Here is a 21,533-nt window from a genome sequence, read left to right as displayed (position 1 = left end):
GGAACTACTTATACTCCCTCCCTCATAGAATTACTGTGAGGGAATGATTTTGCAAACTGCAGAGCATTGTGCAGATGTGAGCTGTTATTGTTGATGCAAAATTTTTAGGGTAATATTCACTAGTTCTTTTTTGATAAAATTTGCTAAATTTGATAAACTTGATAAAATAGGGAAGACATTGTCTAGGTTTTATAGTTGGGCAAATGTCAAAACATTAAGTAGTACATCCAAGATTGCAGAGCCAGGTAATGTAACATGAGATAACAATAATAACATTTCTACAGTGCCTACAATTTGCCCAGGCACTGTGCTAAGCAGTTTACAAATATTAGCTTATTGGATCCTCACATCAACCCTGAGAAATGGGTGGTATTATTATCCCTGTTTTACAGTTGAGGAAATTGAGGCAAACATAGGTTAAGTAACTTGCCCAGGGTCACACAACAAGTAAGTATCTAAAGCCAGAGTTGAACTGGGGTCTTTCTTAGTCCAGGCTTGGTGCTCTATCTACTGCATCACCCAGCTGCCCCTAGATGGTTACCCAGGTCTATTTCTTGCAGGGTTCCTTGTCCTTGGTGTGTGTGGGGGAAGATTAATCTACTGTCTTCTGAGTCAAATGGGAAGGAGGGAAGATGCCTAGAGAAGAACAGCTATTTTAAAATTTAAGCCATCAAAATAAAGTTAATAACACAGCAACCCTTTCATTACCTGCCTTGAATTCTGTATATAGTGATGATTTTGTTTTGGTTACCTGGAAATGTTCAGAAATACCAGGCATAGCACTCTGAAAATGAGAGTGTTAGAATTCATACTGCTGTAATCCAAGCTGATTGGCAAGTATATGGGTCTCTGGAAAAAAATAAAAAAAGGTGGCACTACTGTGCTACCTGGCTGCCTTATTTATAGAGGCAGTGGGTTTATAGGGCATAGAATAGAAATTTAGCCTTGGAGCCAGTAAGACCTGGGTTTGAGTTTTGCTTTTGAAATGTAGTGTTGGCTGTGTGATGGATGAAGAAGGAAAGGGAGGGAGGAAAGGAAGAAGAGAGAAAGGGAGGGAAGAAGGGAGGAAGAAGGATGATTAAATATCTATTATATGTGCCAGGCACTGTGCTAAGCGCTTTAATGATATTTTATCCTCACAATCCTTGGAGGTAGGTGTTATTATTCTCCCCATTTTATAGTTGAAGGAACTGAGGCAGAAGGAAGTTAAGTAACTTGCACAAGGTCACTCAGCTAGCAAACATCTGAGGCCAAATTTTAATTCACGTCTTCCTCACTCTAGTCCCAATTCTCTATCCACTGTCTATCTAGCTAACCCTGGGACAAATCACTTAACCTCTTGGAGCTCTAGCCGTGACTCTTAAGACAGTAAGTTGCATAGACATTGCTGAACTGCGTTGGTAGAGAAAGTTCTTTCATATGGAAGCTCCTTATTATTGATAAAATCACAGATCCAGAGTCCTGATTCTACACACACACACACACACACACACACACACACACACACACACACACATTTATTTTTTTCAATGAGCAAAATAAATTTTCTCTCCCAGCCCCCTCTGCCTGATGATTTCAAATCATTTTAAAAAATTTGCTCATTCGGGGAAGAAGGTAGTGGGAGGGATAGATTAATTTTAAAAAATCCTAAACTAAAAAGCCAATTTTATCTAGCTTTGCTTGATATACACTCTAATATTGCAATAGTTTAGTGGATCTATGACCTCATTTATGTTGATATCTACTCAAAGAGGGTAATTCCAAACCCATTCCAGACATCTCGGCCTATGCCTTCTGGTACGTGCTGTTCCATATATTCCCTGCACAGAAGGTCCACCCAAAAGCCTGACCACTATCCTTTTAGTCTCTTTATCATTGTGATGGGCAGCTAGGATGCCCGGTGGTTAGAGCACTGGGCCTGGAGACATGAAGACTTGAGTTCAAATCCAGCCTCAGGCACTTACTATGTGACCCTAGGAAAGTCACGTAACATTGTTTGCCTCAGTTTCCTCATCTGTAAAATGAGCTGGAGAAGGAAATGGCAAACTGATCCAGTACAGTATCTTTGCCAAGAAAATCTCAAATGGGGTCACAAAGAGTTGGACGAGATTGAACAATAGTCATTGTGATAGTGTGCCAGTAAAGCAGTTGAGATGTCCATCTCTTTATCTCTCATTTTTTGTTGTTGTTCTTGGTTTGTTTTTTTTTTTTTTTTGGGCGAGGCAATTGGGGTTAAGTGACTTGCCCAGGGTCACAAAGCTAGTAAGTGTCAAGTGTCTGCTCTGAGGCTGGATTTGAACTCAGTTGTCCTGACTCCAGGGCCGGTGCTCTATCCACTGCGCCACCTAGCTGCCCCTCATTGTCTCATTCTGCAAACAACCCACCTTCTTTTTTTGGACCTACATTTCTGATTATAATTAGATTATATCTTTTGCTCAACTTCTTACATACAATTATTTTGTTGATCATAGATAGGTTCTTTATGTTTGACATACATCTCTCTATTGTCATTGGGATGGCCAACAGGGTTAATATTTTGGAAACTGAATTTCCTTTGGCTGTCCTCCATCCTTGTAATGTGCTCCCTCCTTATCTCTGCTTCCTGGCTTCCCTGGCTTCCTTCAAGTCCCTGCTAAAATCCTATCTTCTACAGGAATCCTTTCCTAATCCCTTTTAATCCTAGTTAGGCTTGCCTTTCTTGATTATTTCCAATTCAACTTGTATGAAGCCTGTTTTTATATAATTGTTTGCATGTTGTCTCTCCAATTAGACTGTGAACTCCTTGAGAGAAAAGACTTTCTTTTACATTTCTTCATATCCTTAGAGCTTAGTATAATATTTGGCATATAGTAAGTAATTAAATGTTTATTAATTGACTTTGGAATTCCAAGATTTGTAGCCATACAGCATAATTAGAAGAATATTGGCCTGGCTTTCCTAGCTTCCTTCAAGTCCCAACTACCAGAAGCCTTTCCTGAACCCCTTTAATGCTAATGCTTTTTCTGTTGATTTTTTCCCAATTTACCTCATATATGGCCTATTTGTACATAGTAGCTTGCTCGTTGCTACCTTCATTGGATGGTGAGCTCCCTGGGGGCAGGAATGTCTTTGCCTCTCTTTGTTTCCCCGTGCCCTTAGTACTGTGCCTGACACTCAGTATGTGCTTAAGAAATGCTTATGGGAATTTTTTTAAATTGGAATTTTTAAAATGCTTGTGGAATGATTGAACAACTTGTTTTAGGGAGAAAATTATATGCAATTGGTGAGACAATCCATAGAGTTGGTAGAGATACATATATCTTGAACAGATATGGCACACAGACAATAAACCTGACCAAGAATTGATCGGGTGGAAGGAAGCAAGCCAGCTGGTTTGCAATGGAGAAGCTATGTTGTGTGTGTTTGGTTTTTTTTTTTTGTTTTTTTAACTCACCCTAAGCTTAACTTGTGTTATAGAGGCAGCATGATATAGTGTATAAAGAGCTAGCACGAGAGTCTGAAAGGACCTGGGTTCATGTCCTGCCTCTGGAACAGATTGGCTGTGTGACCCTGGCCAAGCCACTTAATCTATGATCTTTTGAACCTCTTAATCCCCACAGACAATTCTCAAAGACTGTAAGTCATGGATCAGGTGCCAATATGCATTAGTCTAGAGAATTCTTCATACCAAAGAAATCATAGGTTGGGTTAAAAAAAAACATCTAATTATAATAGGTCATACACACGTGTGCATGTATATGTATGTGTGTGTATATATTTACATACATGTACATTTACATACATGTGTATACATACACACGTGTATCTGTGTATATATGTATGTGTGTGGCATGCAGGCCACATATTGACTTAGAAAATTGCACATTAACATTATGTATGTTCTATTATACTTTTATTTAGTTCCCTATTTCCCTGATTACATTTTAATCTAATTCCGTGGTATGATACAACACCTTTGCTCTAGGCAAATGTCTAAGATTATAAATTGCATAGAGAGTACCTACCTGTATTAATAGAGGGAATTTCCTTATTTGGGAGTTCCCTAGACCATTTAACACCTTAAATCTAGTCTCGATTCCAGTACCTTAAGGTTTACAAAATACACATCCACATTATCTCGATGGCTCCTTATAACTAAGGGCAGGTAGGTAGTTTAATTGCAGGCCTAGAGTCAAGAAGACTCATCTTCCTTAGTTCAAATCTGACCCCTTACTAGCTGAGTGACCCTGGGCAAGTCGCTTAACCATGTTTGCCTCAGTTTCCTCATCTGTAAAATGAGCTGGAGAAGGAAATGACAAAGCACTGTAGTATCTTTGCCAAGAAAACCCCAAATGAAGTCATGAAGAGTTAGGACTAAAAAGACTGAACAGCAATCTTATATGGGTGTGGGTGTGGGTGTGTGTAGACAGACTGTAAGCTCCAGACAATCCAAGCTGAGATTATTTCACACATTGTAGTTGCATTTTCAGACCCTAGCACATAGAATGTGAGTAATAGTTGCTTATTGGTTAATTGTATAGGTCCTGGTTCATTATACAGGTGGGGAAGCTTAAAGGCAAAGAGGTTAAGTCAACAGCTAGTATCAAAGCTGAGATTCCAGTCCACTCCTTTCTCATCTCTTGTCCCCAATTCTAGGCTACCTGTCCCTGGTCTAGTTGCCTCACCAATGGATAGAACCCAACGTGGCAGCTGTAATTCAGAAGCGTTCTAACCCCTGCAATTATTCTTGGCTGTTCAACTGAGACTAGAGCAATGTTTTTCCATTTTTGATTTTCAGTGAAAAGATCTCCTATCATGAACTTGTCAGGGTGAAAGGGACTGTGTCAGATTACGCCACATTGTTTGCGCTGTTCAAAAGGCACTGGGATGAAACACCATAATTGCCCTGCTCTTGGCATCCTCACGGATATGAGTGAAGAGTCACATGATGTTATTGCAGTGAACAAAAATTTCAAACACTTGACTGAAATTCCAGCTTGCAATCCTATTTAATTATAACCCAAACAAGCTCTCACTCGGTTGCCAGGAAAGGTAAAGAATCTGCTAACAACTCATGGACAGAGACGGAAAGAGAGATGAATTTATTCATCTGAGCCTAGTATACCAAGAAATCAGTTGAGCTCTTGCTCAGTAAGCTTGTGGGGGAAGAATTACATTTACTTTCTGATGTCTGCTCAGAATAACCTCTAATATCTGAATGAACGTGGGGAATCGGGGTACAGAGGGCTCTCCCCTTCTACAGGCCCCTTCCCTGCTGCCTACAAACCCTCAGTTCTCTGTGTTTTAGGGGGAAAACATAAAACAAAGCTTCCCTTGCCCCTGCTTTTCATCTTTGTATTCCCCTTCATTGCCAGATTTCTAGAAGTTGCTGCCTTCATTCTCTCAACTGACTCCTTCATCCATATGCAAGCTGGCTTCCACCCCTAATACTGTGATGAACATTCCTCTATAATGTGAATGACTATCTCCTTTCCTTCCTGTGATCACCAGGGCTTCCTTACCTCTATAGAAGCAGCATGGTTCAAAAGAAAGGGCATTAAATCCAGAGGCAGAGAATCTGGGTTCAAATCCTGCCTCTGACTACTGTGTATGTAACCTTAGGCAAAGAAACTCGGGGTCAATTTCCTCATTTGTAAAATGAGGCCATGGCACCAGGTAACGTCTACGATTCCTTCCAACTTTGGATCTATGATCCTCTGGCCTCCCCTGTGTCTGTTTATATCCTTAGTTTTTCTCCTAATTCTTTGGCTCTTTATCGTCCTGCCTCTGGGATACGGTTTTCCCCAAGGTTCTGTCCTCGGGCTCTCTTCTGCAATCTTTGCCTTGGCGATTTCATTCATTATTCCATAGTTTCAGCTATGACTCCTATACAGATGATTCCCATGTTTGTTACTTCAGCCCTGAACTCTTGGATTCCCAAAGGCCTGAGGAACATCTGCACCTGTTAGCATAATAATGAAAGCTGCTAAGTAAAGAGACAAGAGGAAGCAGAAGCAGCTGTGATTCTGGGAAATGGCTGCAAGCAGGCCTGGCGTTTAAATAATGAGCCACAGAAGAGGTTGCTGGTATCTCAGCTTGGTCGGGTCAGGCCAGGGCGTTTTCTCTGCTGGTATATCTCTAAAGGGCAGCTAGGTGACGCAATGGATAGAGTTGTGGGGCCCAGAGTCAGGATGACTTGCTTTCCTGAGTTCAAATCTGGCCTCAGACACTTACTATCTGTGTGATCCTGGGCAAGTCGTTTAACCCTGTCTGCCTCAGTTTCCTCATCTGTAAAATGAACTGGATAAGGAAATGGCCAACCACTACAGTATCTCTGCCAAGAAAATCCCAAATGGGGTCACAGAGTTGGACACAACTGAAAACAAGTGAACAACGATAATAACCGTATCTCTGAAATTCTGATGTGAAATGGTGAGCAAATGTAATACTATGATATGTCAATTCTTTTACTGGCATAATTATTCCTTCTACCAATGGAGATTATTACCCACTCTGCAAGTTAGGAGACCCTGTCGGAGAGTTTCTATGAATAAATAATTTATCACCTACCAGGCCAACATGGTGATCCATCTCGCCAAAATGAGCTTGACTGCTACACTCCTGACTTTGGCTATGTATCATGGCTCTGTATAGAACGCTCTTCTGTATTTCCTTTCTATACTATTTCACTTGATGACCTCACAGGCTCCTATGGGTTTAATTGTTACCTGTATGCAAATGATTCTTACATAGTCCTAGACTCTGTCTTGAGCTCTAATATAATAATAAAAAAATACTACTGCTGATAATAATTAATAATAATAATAATAGCTAAAATTTATACATCATTTACTATGTGCCAAGAACTGTGCCATGGGCTTTACAAATATTGTCTCATTTGATCCTCATAAAAATCCTGGATTTTTATTGTATAATATAGTAATACAATATAATATGTTATAATAATATACAATATAACAATATATAATAGCTGCTCTTATTATCCCATTGATAAAGAAACTGGGGCAAATGGAGGTTAAGTGACTTGGCAAAGGGTCCCAGAGCTAGTAAGTGTGTGAGACTAGATTTGACCTCAGGTCTTCCTGATTCCAGGCCAGGCACTGTATTCAGTAGCTGCCTAGCTGCCTCTAATGCTGCTCTAGTTATGAATCGCCAACTCCTTATTTGATTTTCTTGAACAGGATGTCCCTTAGGCATCTCCAACTCAGCGTGTCCAAAGGTGAATCCATTACAGCTAGGTCAGGCCTCAATTAGTGCAAATAAAGAATCCTATGAAGTGGTCACATTATTTTAATTTGCACTACATATTGTCATTGGGCTGGAAGTCATTTATATTTTATACAATTATTACTTTGAATAGTGCAAATTGGAATACATGGGGCCACTTAAGGGGATTCATTATTTCAGCCAAGGTCTAGCTTATCTTTTCCCTTAATCCCACTTCCCTTTAGAAATGTCCCGTTTATGTCAAAGTCACCATCATCATTCTAATTCCCAAGGTTTATAGCTTTGGCATTATCTCTAATGCCTCACTCTTTCCTCATTCCATATATTCAACCAGTTGCCAAATTTTGTTGTTCCTAAAAATAAAATAGATCTCATATCTGAACTCTTCTCTCCAGTCACACAGCGGGTGCCATCATCCTAATTCAGGTTCTCATCACCTCTCTTCTGGATAACTGCAATAACCTCCTGACTGGCCTTCCTGCCACAAGTTTTCCCCATTTCCAGTCCATTCTCCACTCAACTGCCAAACGTGATTTTTCAAAAGCACCTTAAGGCCATATTATTACCCTGCTCACTACGTTCTAGTGACTTCATATGCCTCTAGGATCAGATATAAGCTCTTCTGTTTAGTTTCAAAGCCCTTCATAACTGGCCCCAACCTAGCTTTCCAACTTTATTATATATTATACCCCTTCCCTCACTCTAAGGGCAAGGCAGATGGGTCCTTTATACATGACACTCCATCTCTCATCTGTCTTCCACACCCGGTATTCAAGCTCACTTCACTTCTATTTCTGAGAATCCTTCATTTTCTTCAAAACTCTGTTCAGATAGCATCTTTTATAGAAAGCCTTTCCTAATTCCCCCCATACCTCCTCACCTAAAAAAGTGCATTTACTTTGTATATACATATTTATTCTGATATATACAATCTTCTATAGAATATTAAGTTGCAAAGAGCAAAGACTGTGTAATTTTTATCTTTGTATGCCAAGCACCTAACAGTGTTGGCACACAGTAAGCATTTAATAAATGCTTGTTGATTGATTAGTCCTCAGGTGACAGATGTTTCATTGCCAGACTGCATGCCAAGCTGCTGGCATACATTGCCTTCAAGAAGGCAGGGTCACCTCTATAGGCTTTAAGCCATGATGAGAAATTTGGAATCTGGAAACTGCCTCCATGCTGGCCAATCAGACAACTGTTTCCTTGTTCCTTTGTTTGAATCCAATATGATGTGTAACTTATACAGATTCGGGGTGGGGGGGGGTCACCTCTCTTTTGGCTCTTCTCTCTGCCAGGCAGCTCATTAAACTTCTAAATTATTTCAGTTCTGGGTTTTGTTCTTTGCCCACAATTAAACCACAGTAGTTAATTAAAATTAGACTACAGGTTTTTTTTTTCTTTCTATATAAAAAATAATGTATTGAAAAGGCAGGTTATTATTATTAATTATTATTATTATTATTATTTTGCAGTGTTGTAGATGACAGAAAGTTAAAAGGGACAGAAAGGATAACTAACAGGGGCATTAACAGGAAGGACAAAAAGTCTTTCCTGATCCAGTTTAATTCCACTGCTTTCTCTCTGTTGATTTTCTCCCAAGGTATATGTATATACGTTGTTTGTACATATTTGTTGCATGTTATCTCCATCATTAGACTGTGAGCTCCTTTTGCCTCTCTTTGTATCTTTGGCACTTGACACAGTGCCTAACGTATACAGTAGGTGCTTAATAAATATCATTGACTGATTAGTACATATAATGCATGAAAGAATTGGGATGGTATGGCGGGTTTGCCACTAGTGTAATTTATATATATAGATATATAGATAGATATGTATATGTATGTGTGTGTGTGTGTGTGTGTATACATACATGTGTGTGTATATATATATGTGTGTATATATATATATGTGTGTGTGTGTGTATATGGAGAGAGAGAGAGAGGTTGGGGGGGGAAGGGAGAAACAGAGACTGAGAGAGAGAGAAAAGAGTGCTATATTAGGAATTCTTGTAACCAAGGTCAAATCCCAGCTGAGTCATTTAATGTGAAAGGAAGGAAAGGAATAAACATTTAGTGCCTACTATATGCCAGGCACTGTGCTAAGTGCTTTTATACATTATCTCTTTTGATGACTGCCTTGTAACCTCGAAGAAGTCATTTAACCCCAGTTTCCTCATTTGTTAAATGAGTGGAGATTGTATGAGGCCTTTGTCTAAGGCCTTTCTGGCTCTAAATCTATAGTCCTATGAAGATGATGGAAAGACAGTATGGCATTGTGGATGGAAAGCTGGCTTCAAAGCCAGGAAAACCTGGGTTCAAGTTCCACCACTGACACATATTAGCTGTATGACCTTGGGTAAATCACTTAGCCCCTTAGGCACCCATGTACATTTCACCGGCAGTACCCTGCACTAGTGAAATCACAGGTCTGGTTCCCTCACAGCCCCAAATGAAATTGTGGTAGTGGAATGCTAGGCTGATTAATGATATTTAATAGAGGTACATGCAAAATCCACAAGTGGTGGGGGGAAAACCATCTTCTAAAATACAGGATATCAGGGAGCTGTCACTAGATAACAGCACATGTGAAAAGTTCTGTGGGTTTTAGTGAACTATAAGCAGCAGTGTGCTGGCTCCCTGGAGAGCTGATAGTTAAACTTCCAACGTGTGCATTTATGGCTTGGAAATGAGCAAATGCTACAAATCAGGGCATGGTTTGTTGTTTTGTTGATCATCCAGACTTGAGGAAGTGTTAATGGAGAAGACTAAACTTAAAAGTGTGTTGTAGGCACATTTTTCTCCCAGTAGAGAGCCAGTTGTTAAACATTCATCAGCACACTGCTGACTAAAGATTCATTGGAGACAAGAGTATTACATGGCAGCCAATTACCTTTGGCTGCAAGTGAGAGTGGCACTGTATTATCAGACTTTGGTCAGACCCCCATCTGGAGTGTTGTGTTCAGTGCAGGGTAATACACATTAGTCTAAGAGAGGCATTGATAGATGCTGAACATATGGAAAAGGGTGACCAGGATGTTGAAGGAATCCCAGAACAATGCCACTAAAGGATCATTTGGAGTAAATTAGGGATATTGAGCCTGTGAGAGACTTAGGGATGGCATCTTGGTCTTTAGCTACTTAAAGAGCAGTCCTGTAAAGAAGGATCTGCTGGCTTTGGTTTTCACAAAGAAAGCAGGACCAGGACCTGTGGGTAGAACAGTCCGATTTTAGCCCAATATAAAGAAAAGTGAATGGCACAGTGGAAAATACACTGGGTTTGAAGTCACAGTACTTTACCTGTGTTCACCATCCAATTTAACCCTTCATTTTAAAGATAAGGAAACTAAAAGCCAGACAAGTTGATTTGTTCTACAAGGAGGAAGTGCCAGAGGCCAGATCTGAACACAGGTCCTTTGATTCTTGAACTATTGCTCTCTCCTTTGGGATATTGGGCAAGGCACTCTCTGGGATGAAAAAATGAGAGGTTTGAATTAAATGGCCTCTCAGGTCCTTTCCAGATCTAAATCTGTGATCTAACACTTTAATCATTCTGAATAGTTTGTTGTTGTTCAGTCATTTTCAATCCTGTCCCACTCTTCATGACGCCATTTGGGGTTTTCTTGGCAGAGATACTGGAGTGGTTTGCCATTTCCTTCTCCAGCCCATTTTACAGATGAGGAAACTGAGGCAAACAGATGCCTTGCCCACGGTTATATAGCTTGTAAATGTCTGAGCCCAAGATTTGAACTCAGGAAGATGAGTCTCCCTGACTCCAGGCCTGGCACTCTATCCACTGTGCCACCTAGCTGCCCAATTAGACTTGGAAAATTAAACTTGTCCAAAAATGGTATGGACTTCCTTATAAGTGACAATATTCCCATCCGTTGAGGTCTCCAAACAGAGACTGGATGTCATTTATCATGATATAGAGATTTACTCTTCAAATAGGGATTATACTAGATTATCTTTAATGTCCCTCCCAAAGCTAACATTCTTTGGTTCAGTGCCTAATCTAACAGCAACCATTTTAGCTAACTTGGATTAAGAATATTCACCCCTTGTGTGGTAAAAGGTATTTGTGAATGGACAGAGTTTCAGAACAAGATAGCTTGATTTGATCCCTGTAATGTATCTCTTATCTCAGTTTTGTGCTTATAAACCAGTTAGGATTCTGAATATAGCACATGACTGCTTTATTCAACACAAACTATAAGAAAAGGCTAGGGCAGAAAGGATTCTGGGAAGATGGCGGAGAAGGTCAGACAATTTCAAGCTCTCAAGATTTTCCTCCACAAAAGAGGTAAAATAGTGCCTCTGGGCAAACATGGAGAGGTGAAAATAAATAAGAGTAAGGGCAGAACAGGGGTCCTCCTGAGACAATTAGAGAAGATCTGAAGAAAAATTTTAGGATAAGATTTCCTGCCTATGAAGAGTAAATACCAAGTGGCAAGCTGCTTAAAAACAAGAGGGAAACCCTGGGGTTAGCTGGGTAGGGAGGGTGCCTCAGCCTCAGCCACTGGAACTTTTACACCCCAGACAGTGAGTTGGGTGTCTGAGCTGGAACCAAGAACTGACCAGGAATGACAGATCCAGATGTACTGTGGAGAGAGGTAGGAGTGAGAAGGAACCAGCACGCATCTGGTGAGTGCAGAAGCAGTGGGGTGGGATGAGGAAAACTCAAAGGAATATTATAGTCAAATTCTGAAATCCCCATATCAAGGACAAAATATTATGAGTAGCAAGAAAAAAACAATTTATATATGACGATACCACAACTAGAATCACAGAAGACCTAGCAGTGGTGACACTAAAAGATGGCAGATCTTGGAAAACTATATATGGAAGAAAAAAGAACTGGACTTCCAGCTGAAAATATACACAGCAAAGCTAAGCATAATTCTGAATGAAAAAAAATGGATATTAGATCAATTGTCAGACTTTTAAGGACGTTATTGAAAAAACCCTGAACTCAATAGAATATTTGACATACAAGAGCCAAGAGAAATACAAGGTACATACCAATGCCCAATTACAAGGGACTAAATAAGGATAGAATGTTTACCTTTTATGCATGGAAAATGTAAAACCTATGTGTAAGATTGTTACTAGTAATTAGTTAACTTATAAGAAAGACTGGGGTAGACCTGAGTGTGATATGAAAGTAAACTCTTCAAGAACAGTAAAAGAGTAATTATTTTACACAAATAAGGTGCAAGAGGAAGAACCAATACAGAGGAATTAGATGGGGGATAGAGGGATGTTAGTTCTGAAAACCTACTTTCATTGGGAATGGGTTTAAGAGGGGAAATACATATGCATCTAGAAGAGTATAAAAGTCTTCTGAAATTAGAAAGAAATAAAACTCTAAGGGGATAGGGATGGGGGAGAGGATAAAGGAAAGATCTTTAGAGGGGAAGGTGAGGGAATAGATTAAAAGGGGAATATATAGAGGGGTGTTTAGATTTAGGGGAATGGGAGGATAAGGGAGGGAGCTTTAGTGGGGGGTAGGTAGGCTAAGTAATAGGAGGGCAAGGTAGCAGGTAGAAGTAAAGTAGAAGAGTCAGGAGGGAAAGGAAATAAGAGAAAAATATATATTCACACTTAATTGTACCTTTGGGGGGGAGGAAGGGAGAAAAAGAACAAAGTAAAAAGTGCAGAGCAGAGAACAACAACAAAAAAAAGAAGCAAGCAAAGGAAAGATGGACAGTTTTCAACATAACATGTAGTACAGGCTTTCTTGATACAGAAATTTTTTGCTATATATTTTGAATCTTCTTTTATCTTTGGTGCACACGACATGCTTTTTTTCTTTGAATTTGTTTTAATATTAAAGTTTTTGATATGTTTTTTTTTTCTTCTCTCTGTTGCGCATTTGAGTTTTTGGGTTTGAGTCCAAAATAAAAAAAAAAAAAAGAATAATAAAAAAAGGAAAGGCTAGGGTAGGTGGCACAGTGGATAGGGTGCCAGCTGGGAAGTCAGGAAAACTCATTTTTGTGAGTTCAAATCTGTTCTCAGACACCTAATCCAGAGTCATACCTGGCTTAAAGGTCCCTTTAAAAATGTTCACATCCATGGCTTTATATCTCTCTTTGCCAGGAGGACTATAATGGATACACAGAGCCCGCTGATGCCCTTCTCAAGTTCTTACAAAACACACTGTGGGGATCCCTGACAACCTCTTTGTACTCATTCTATGTAATGAGAGAGTTGAACTAAATAAGTTTTCATAAGGTTCTTCCCACCTCTTGATTTATGAAGCTATAGACCTTGTCCAAAGTCCTACCCTAAAGTATCTCTCATAAAGTCTCCCAGCCTGCCAAGTTATTAGGAATATTTTTGGATGCTACCACAGTGTTCAGAGGAAGGACCTAGGTATTCTGAAGTCAGGGCCTTTCTAGTAAGAATAGTAGATACTTGTCTCCTGGTTATGACTTGAAAATCATTGGAACCTTCTTGCCCCAAAGTATCTTTCCCCATTCACCCCATTAGTCCTGATGCCTAAAATTCTGCCATTAGAAATGTATTCTTTTGGTTTTTCAGCAAAACCCCTTTTAAGATGCAAAGAGTCACAAGGTGGGAAATCACCCTATCCTGTGACCTGTTAAGACCTTTTGAGGATCAAATGGATAGGTTGTTTTGTGTTTTAGGTGGTCCCAGGGGATTAGAGAAGAATCGAAAAGGGAAGTGAGAGAAAGAAAGGAAGGATAAAGGATGGAAGGGAGGAAGGAGGGAAGGAAGGAAGGAAGCAAGGAAAGATGAATGGAAGGGAAGAAGGAGGGAGGGAAGGAAAGAGGAAGGAAGGGAGGGAGGAGGGGAAAAAGGAAGGAAGAAAGGAAGGAAAGGAACATTTATTAAGTGCCTACTATGTGGTAGGCTGTGCCAAGTACTTTACAAATATTATCTCATTCTTGACAACAACCCTGGGAGATAGGTGGTGGTATTCGCATTTTACAGTTGAGGCAACTGAAGCCGACCAAGGTTAAGTGACTTGCCCAGGAACTTTTGTTAAGCAACTTGTCACACAGCTAGTAAGTGTCTAAGGCTGAATTTGAAATCAGGTCCTTCTGATTCCAGACCCAGCACTCTATGCCACTTACCAGCCCAGGATAAACTTTGCCCACTTTAAGATTTTGCCTTTGCCTAAGATTTTTTCTGCCAATTCTATGTAAAAAAAAAAAAAGTAGATTAAAAACTACTTTGGTATAAGGGAAGCTTTAAGTAGGGACTTATAAACTCATCTTTCATCTTTTAAAATAGTAGTTTAAGGGGCTATGTGCTGCCTTACTTTCCCCCTCAGGGTCTTAGCTCTTGGTTACCCTGGCAGCTAGTTGGTGTAGTGATAGTGGATTGAACCCTGAACTTGGGAGTCAACAAGGACTGAGTTCAAATCCTCCCTCAGATACTTCCTCTTTGAGTGACTCCAGGCAAATCACTTTACAGCTATATGCTTTAGTTTCCTCATCTATAAAATGGGGATAATAATAGCACCTACCCCCCAGGATTGTTGTGAGGATAAAAGGAGATAATATTTATAGTGTTTTGCAAATCCTAAAGTTTTTATAAATGTCAACTATTACTTTTAAAATTTACTCTCTATTTTGAGAATGCAGTTAGTTTACTAAGGACCTACTCACACTAACTCATGTACTCAATCACTAACCGGTATCTGAATCCACTTACCACCCCATCCTTTCACTCCCATTGTCCAAGGAATGCTTTTTTTTTAGTGAGGATACAATTGGTGTTTCAGAACTATATTAATAGTTATCTCTATTTTTTTTGCCATCATTTCAGCCCCATAAATTCTAAAATTACTCAATGGGAATTATTTGATCACTAGAAGACATTGTGGGGATCCCTAACAACCCCTTTGTAATCGTTCTGTGTAATGAGAGGGTTGACCATTAGAAGATCAAGTATCTCAATCTTGCCAGATGGATTAGTATAGGGTGTTGACCTCCATGCTCCCTCCACCCCCCCAACATCAAATAACAAATTAACTGAGGGATGATCTCTGGAGACCCACACCCAAATGTGTACCCCCAGCCATCCACGTCATACTCTTAGGATCATAGATTTAGATCCAGGAAGGACTTCAGAGGCAATCTATTTTCTCCACCCCTCATTTTACATATGAGGAAACTGAGGCATAGAGAGAGTTTGTGCCCAAGATCATATAAGTAATAAGTGGCAGACTAGGATTTGAGCTCTAAATCATTTGCTCCCACATGCAATTCCTCTTCCATACAATCGGGCTAATACATCATTTTTTGCTTCAATGTCAATCACTCAAAATCTAACTTTTCCATCCTTCACACTCTGAACCTTATCCCAACTCCACCTGCTTCATCGGACTCCAGGGGAGCATACAATAAATACTCTATGGCTCCAAGGTTTGTAAAAGGGGAGGGAGGTCTTGTGGAAAGGGGGCCGAATTTGGAGCCAAAAATCATGGGTTCCAGTACTGGTTCTGCTATTTCTTATATGTGTGACCTTGGTCAAATCATTGAACCTCATTGGGCCTCAACTTCCTCTTCTGTAAAATAAGGGTGGTTGAACTATATGACCTCTGAAGTCCTTCCTAACTCTCGGTCTATGATCTAATGACCACCCAGCACATGCTTTGTGTTATTCATTCGTTATCTCTTTTTGCCTTCAAGGCTGCTTTTGATTTGTTTCTAAGCAGACTCCGCCTGTATAAAAATGGTGGATGTAGGAGGGTACCTGACAAGGATCCCAAACCACCATCATTCCTAAAGGAATAATCTTTTGTGAACACACAAACTAGTATAGGAAAGAACACTAGTAACATCTAGCATTTATAAAGCATTTTCTTGTTATTATTGCGTCATTTTCAGTCATGTCCAACTCCTTGTGACCCCATTTGGGGTTTTCTTGGAAAAGATCCTAGAGTGGTTTGCCATTGCCTTCTCTAGCCCATTTTACAGATGAGGAAACTGAGGCAAACAGGGTTAAGTGACTTGCCCAGGGTCACACAGTTAGTAAGTGTCTGAGGCCAGATTTGAACTCAGGTCTTCCTGATTCCAGGCCCAACTATCCACTGTGCTTCCTAACTAAGATCTATGAAACACTTCACATACATTTCCTAATTTGATCCTTATAATAAGCCTTTGAGAAAGGGAGCTATTATTATCCCCATTTTAAAGATGAGGTAACTGAAGCTGTGAGAGTCATAGATGTACTAAGTGTCTGAGGCTGAATTTGAACTGAGGTCTTCTGATTCCAAAGCCAGTGCTTTATCTACTGCGTTTGGAAATAAAGCTTGTCCATCTGACTCTAGCTAACTGGACACAATGTGCTCTTTTTGTTTTGTGGTCAGTATATAAACTGCCCTTCCTATTAGAGGCAGAAGGCACAGCTTGGGGACCAGGGAATTGGCCTGGTTTGACCCTATCCTTCCACCCATTTAGCTCTGTTCTCCAGCCCAAATTTCTCTCCTGGGTGGGGAGCTACTCGGGGTTCACAGTTTCAGCAGGATGCACAGTGAGGTATATGGAATCGATTGACACCTCTTGTCTGCTAGACCTGTGTGATTTTTATGTGTCTGGGAGGTTCAAGCTTGGAGCTGGGAGTAATAGTCATCTACAATGACAATGCGTTCGGTGACCTCGGAGTTTCCATCTACCTGAACGAGTTTATATCACTCAGTACCTGTGGCTATCACATCTATTCCTTTTTGCTAGTGATTCTTATCCTTCAAATTACTCTAAGTAGTCTAGGACTGTGGATTAAGAAATAGCCAAACTTCTTTTTTTTTTCCTGTATTTTTCCATAGTCATTATGATGATAGTTTTTTTTTTTAAATCTTCTCTGTATATGCACATAATTAACATTTTCAGACATTCACACAAAATTTGCCTTAAAAACTGTCTGACCAAGTATAGCAACCCTTCCATTATTATCTTTGGACAAAATAATTCAACTCTGAAATCATCAGTTAAAATTTGCTTTTGAAAATTCAGGGGTGTTCAGAGATCGATTAAAAATTTTAAAACATCATCTTACATGATCTTACAAAACAGGAAATAAATTTCCTGTCAAATTAAATGAAACCAGCCTCTTCTGTAATTGGGAATGAGGGATTGCAGTTTTGATGTATGTGACACAGCACTGAAATCCTGAATAGTTTAGGATGCCAGAGTCTTATGATTTGTTCCCCTATGTTAAAAAGAAAAGAACTACACCTGAAAAAAATCATAGAACATCCCCAAAGTCTTTATGCCCGTTTAAGCATTTAAAGATGCACTAAGACTTTTGGGACACCCTGTGTAATACCAGATTTTAATTGTGTCTTATTCATTTCTTTGTTATTGAACTTTGTAAACAGGAAATATTAACTGGACAACTTCTCTGTTCTTTGTTATTGAAATCTCAAGTTCATTAAGCAAGACAGCCAAGATGTAAGTAGCAGATTTTTCATCCTCCTTTTTCTCTCATCTTTGTCAGTAGATTTATGCTTGGTACTTGTGAAAATGATGAGAAAAACTATGATAATCATCGAGTGCTCTGCTAATTGTGGGAGCCATAGTGTGTACTGTGCATCTTGGTAACAACCACAAAAACTTGGCTTCTGAGTTCCCACCCCACAGCTTTAAATGACATTTTGGTTTGTAATTTGTTACAAAGATTTTCTTTTTCTTTTTTTTTAAGGTTGGAAGAAAGAAAAGGGAGAGAAAAAAATGCTTTTTAATTGAAAACTTTTTTAAAAAAGTAGATGCCACCTGTATATATATTGACAAATACCTGACACTTTTACATAACATAGTTTCTCTTTAGTATCTTTGTCTGGGTTGAAAGCAGGTCAATATTAAGTAGAATTACTTTATTTTTTACTTAAACTTCAACAAACCCATAATTTTACCAGGATAGATCCTGTCTCCACTGGCATTCTACACCTTTCAAGCCTTATTAAGCAATCCTCATGAGTAAGTTTGGAAAAATTAACCACCTGGTGGTCAACCATCTGGAAATGTGCCTCTTGGAATTTGGGAAGTATGGCCCTCCCAAACTAGAAACACAATGTCAAAATTTTGCCAGAGCTTGTGTTCTGCTGATATAACCTGCAGGAAACCAAACTCCCTCCAAATCATGAGACACCAGGGGAAGAACCTGGTGGAAGATTAAGTACTATAATCCGATTGAAGAAAGTCTCCTGCCATATTTGCCATTTTTATATATGTTGTCCCTTCAGGACACTAAGACTACTCTCTTGCTTTTTAACATAGACAGAAATCCATCATCTTAAATGAACCCTTTCAAAAATGTATATTTGTCTAGAGTAGGAGTTCTTGATCAGGAATTCTCAGATTGCCTCCCCCAAGTGGATAGATTTCAGGCGATCTGTGAACTCAGATGTGGAAAAAAAGTCTTTATTTTCACTGATTTCTAACTGTAATTTAGAATTTCCTTCAATATTAAAAAAAAAAAACCAGCATCATTCTGAGTAGTATTTGTGTTTCACCAAACTGCCAAAGACTTGTGTCTAAGTACCCTGGGTCTATAGTATTTGGATGTATTTCTGTTTAAAAAAAAATCTGCCATTTATCAAACTCGGGCTTAGTGAGGGGATTGTAAAGAAAGAAATTCCATATACAGAGACACTCTCTCACTCAAGTTCTTATGCAGTCGAATGAGAAGCGAAGGGAGAGGCAAACCATAAAGTTATCGTTAAGCATTTACTGTCCTCACTTATTTCACACAAAATTGTTGTCTATGCGAGGAGTTCTAGCTCCAGTCAACAGGATATACTAGGATTTCAGAGGTGTCTGTAATAATTCCATGGGAGATTTGGGGAAGGAAGGGAGGGAAATGCTCAGAGAAAATCCAAGGTAATCATAAGAACATACCACTCCGTTCACTGACAGCAGCTGGTCTCCCCTTTTGAGGCCTCCGTGTCTTTCAGCCACCCCTCCGGGAATGATGCGAGAGATATAAATGGGGGAGTTTTGTTCCTTTCCTCCCATCACATTAAAGCCAAGGCCCTCATCAGTCTTGGGTAGTTCCACTACTCGAGGATGGGAATGACCTTCACTAGCTGCAAAAGCTGCGACTGTTGCCTGAAAGACAAGATGGTCATTTGGCAATGAGATTAAATGCAAACCAGGGTACCAGTTTTATAGCAGGTAAACAGCAGCTATTCAAGCTAGGATAGCATTATCCTGGGAAAGAAAGGGAAGGAATGTGACTTTTCACTATTTAGATACCAATTGTGCATTGGGATTTCTCCACCAATATCCTCAGTTCCCTTACCTTCTTTTTTTCTGCTTACAAAAAGTCTACCCTTTGAGGAAGAATTGTATGGTGGGAAAACTATTAGACTGGAAGGCAAAGGGCTGAGGTCTGAATCCTGGGCTCCTCTGTGTTCTCTTTCTGTGTTTTGGGGCAAATCGATTCATTTCTGTGGGTCTCAGTTTCCTTCTCTGTAAAATGAAGAGGTTGAATTCAATGGTCTCTGACATATCTAAATCTGTGATTTATCACTCCAGGCCCATATCAAAAGGCACCATGACACTGTCCTTAATTACCATAGCTAGAATTGATTTCTCCTCACATGATACATCACATATTCCCTCTTATTGAGATAGCTGTCTTATCTCTCCTAGTAAACAGTGAGCTCTTTGAATCCAGCTAGGCATCCCACTAGAAGCAATGAGTGAATGAATTATGTGTGTGTCTATATGTGCATGTTTATGTATACACATACATGCACGCATACATGTATACATTTGCATAAACACACATACATGTATGTTTATGCATATATGCACATGCATGTATACATGTATTTGTATTTGCACATACAGGTATGTATTTGTATATGTGCATATGTGTACATGTATATATACATATATGTGCATGCATGTGTATACGTTATACCATTTACTGACATTCCCAGACTCATTTTTTTTGTTTGTTTTTTTGCTTTTTGGTGAGGCAATTGGGGTTAAGTGATTTGCCCAGGGTCACACAGCTAGTAAGTGTAAAGTGTCTGAGGCTGGATTTGTACTCAGGACCTCCTGACTTCAAGGCTGGAGCTCTATCCACTGCATCACCTAGTTGCCCCCTGATTATTAATTCACTATATTTCATCCCCCCTACCTTTTTGGCAAACACTGATTATGTCTATAGGAACTGGCACCATTTAAAATATCTATAGGTTCAAATACTTCAGTTTTACTTGGAATTAATTTGGGCTCACTAGAAGTCCTGTATGAAGGAACTAAATATGTATAACTTGTACGTTTTACTGACTTTCCCAGATTATTAATTTAGTAAATTTCATTCCTCCCCCACCTTTTTGGTAAATACTAACGATGCCTATAGGAACTATTACCACTTAAAACATCTCTGGATTCAAACACTTCAGATTTATTTGAAATCAATTTGGACTCATACATGGCCTCTGATAAGATAAGTCTGGCATCTTTATGTTATTATGTAATGTTATACGATATAAATCTGCTCTGAGTTCCCCCCCCCCACATTTTCAAATATTTTCACCCATCTTGCTATAATGAATTTAGCAAAAGGAGCAGCTTTCAGATATTACCTAAAATAGGGAAAAAGTTAATACCCTGACCTCTCTTTCTGAGCAACAATTATTGTAATAATTGAATGCATATTTATTATTTATCTTTTACATTTTCCAGTATGTTCATCATTTTTTATAACTTCAAATAATAAACTAACTTTACTACTTTTTATTTTTTTTTATTTATTTATTTATTCATAGGCAATTGGGATTAAGTGACTTGCCCCGGGTCACACAGCTAGTAAGTGTCTAGTGTTTGGTCTGAGGCTGGATTTGAACTCATGTCCTTCTGACTTCAGGGCCGGTGCTCTATCCACTGCACCACCTAGCTGCCCCTAACTTTGCTACTTTTGATAAAAAGTCAATTCATAAGGTCATCAATTTAGATCTGGAAGAAACCTAAGAGGCTGCCAAGTCCAAATTACTTTATTTTACAAATGAGGAAACTGAAGACTCAGACACTAAATGTACCCATATACTTGGTAGTAAAGTATATGTATACTTTATGTATACATATATGTTAGTGTATACATATGTATTATATATTATATATTATAGTATTATATTATCGTACTTCGTATACTAAGTATATACTAGGCATATACTTAGTATACGAAGTATAAGTATAAGAGACAGGATTCAAACCCAGTTCTGCCTGTCTCCAAATCCAGTGCTTCTCCACCATCCACTCTGCCACTAACTTTTTGTGACCCTAAGCCAGTCATTTCTACTTCACTAGAACTCAG

The 21,533-nt window shown here is 39.3% G+C and overlaps 1 protein-coding gene across 1 annotated transcript in view; it reads right to left on the bottom strand.

Moving 5' to 3' along the window:
• LIN7A (lin-7 homolog A, crumbs cell polarity complex component) overlaps window positions 1-21,533 on the bottom strand; it is a 184,902-nt gene that overhangs the window by 58,570 nt on the left and 104,799 nt on the right. Inside the window, exon 4 of the mRNA XM_027842537.1 lies at window positions 19,103-19,312. Within this exon, the coding sequence (XP_027698338.1) occupies window positions 19,103-19,312 (210 nt within the window). The remainder of the gene's footprint in view (window positions 1-19,102; window positions 19,313-21,533) is intronic.

The sequence above is a fragment of the Vombatus ursinus genome, unplaced genomic scaffold (assembly GCF_900497805.2).
Source record: "Vombatus ursinus unplaced genomic scaffold, bare-nosed wombat genome assembly UNPS02014874.1, whole genome shotgun sequence".
In the NCBI taxonomy this organism is placed as follows: domain Eukaryota; kingdom Metazoa; phylum Chordata; class Mammalia; order Diprotodontia; family Vombatidae; genus Vombatus; species Vombatus ursinus.
Note: the sequence above shows the minus strand (reverse complement) of the source record. Positions and strands in the feature narration are given on the sequence as shown.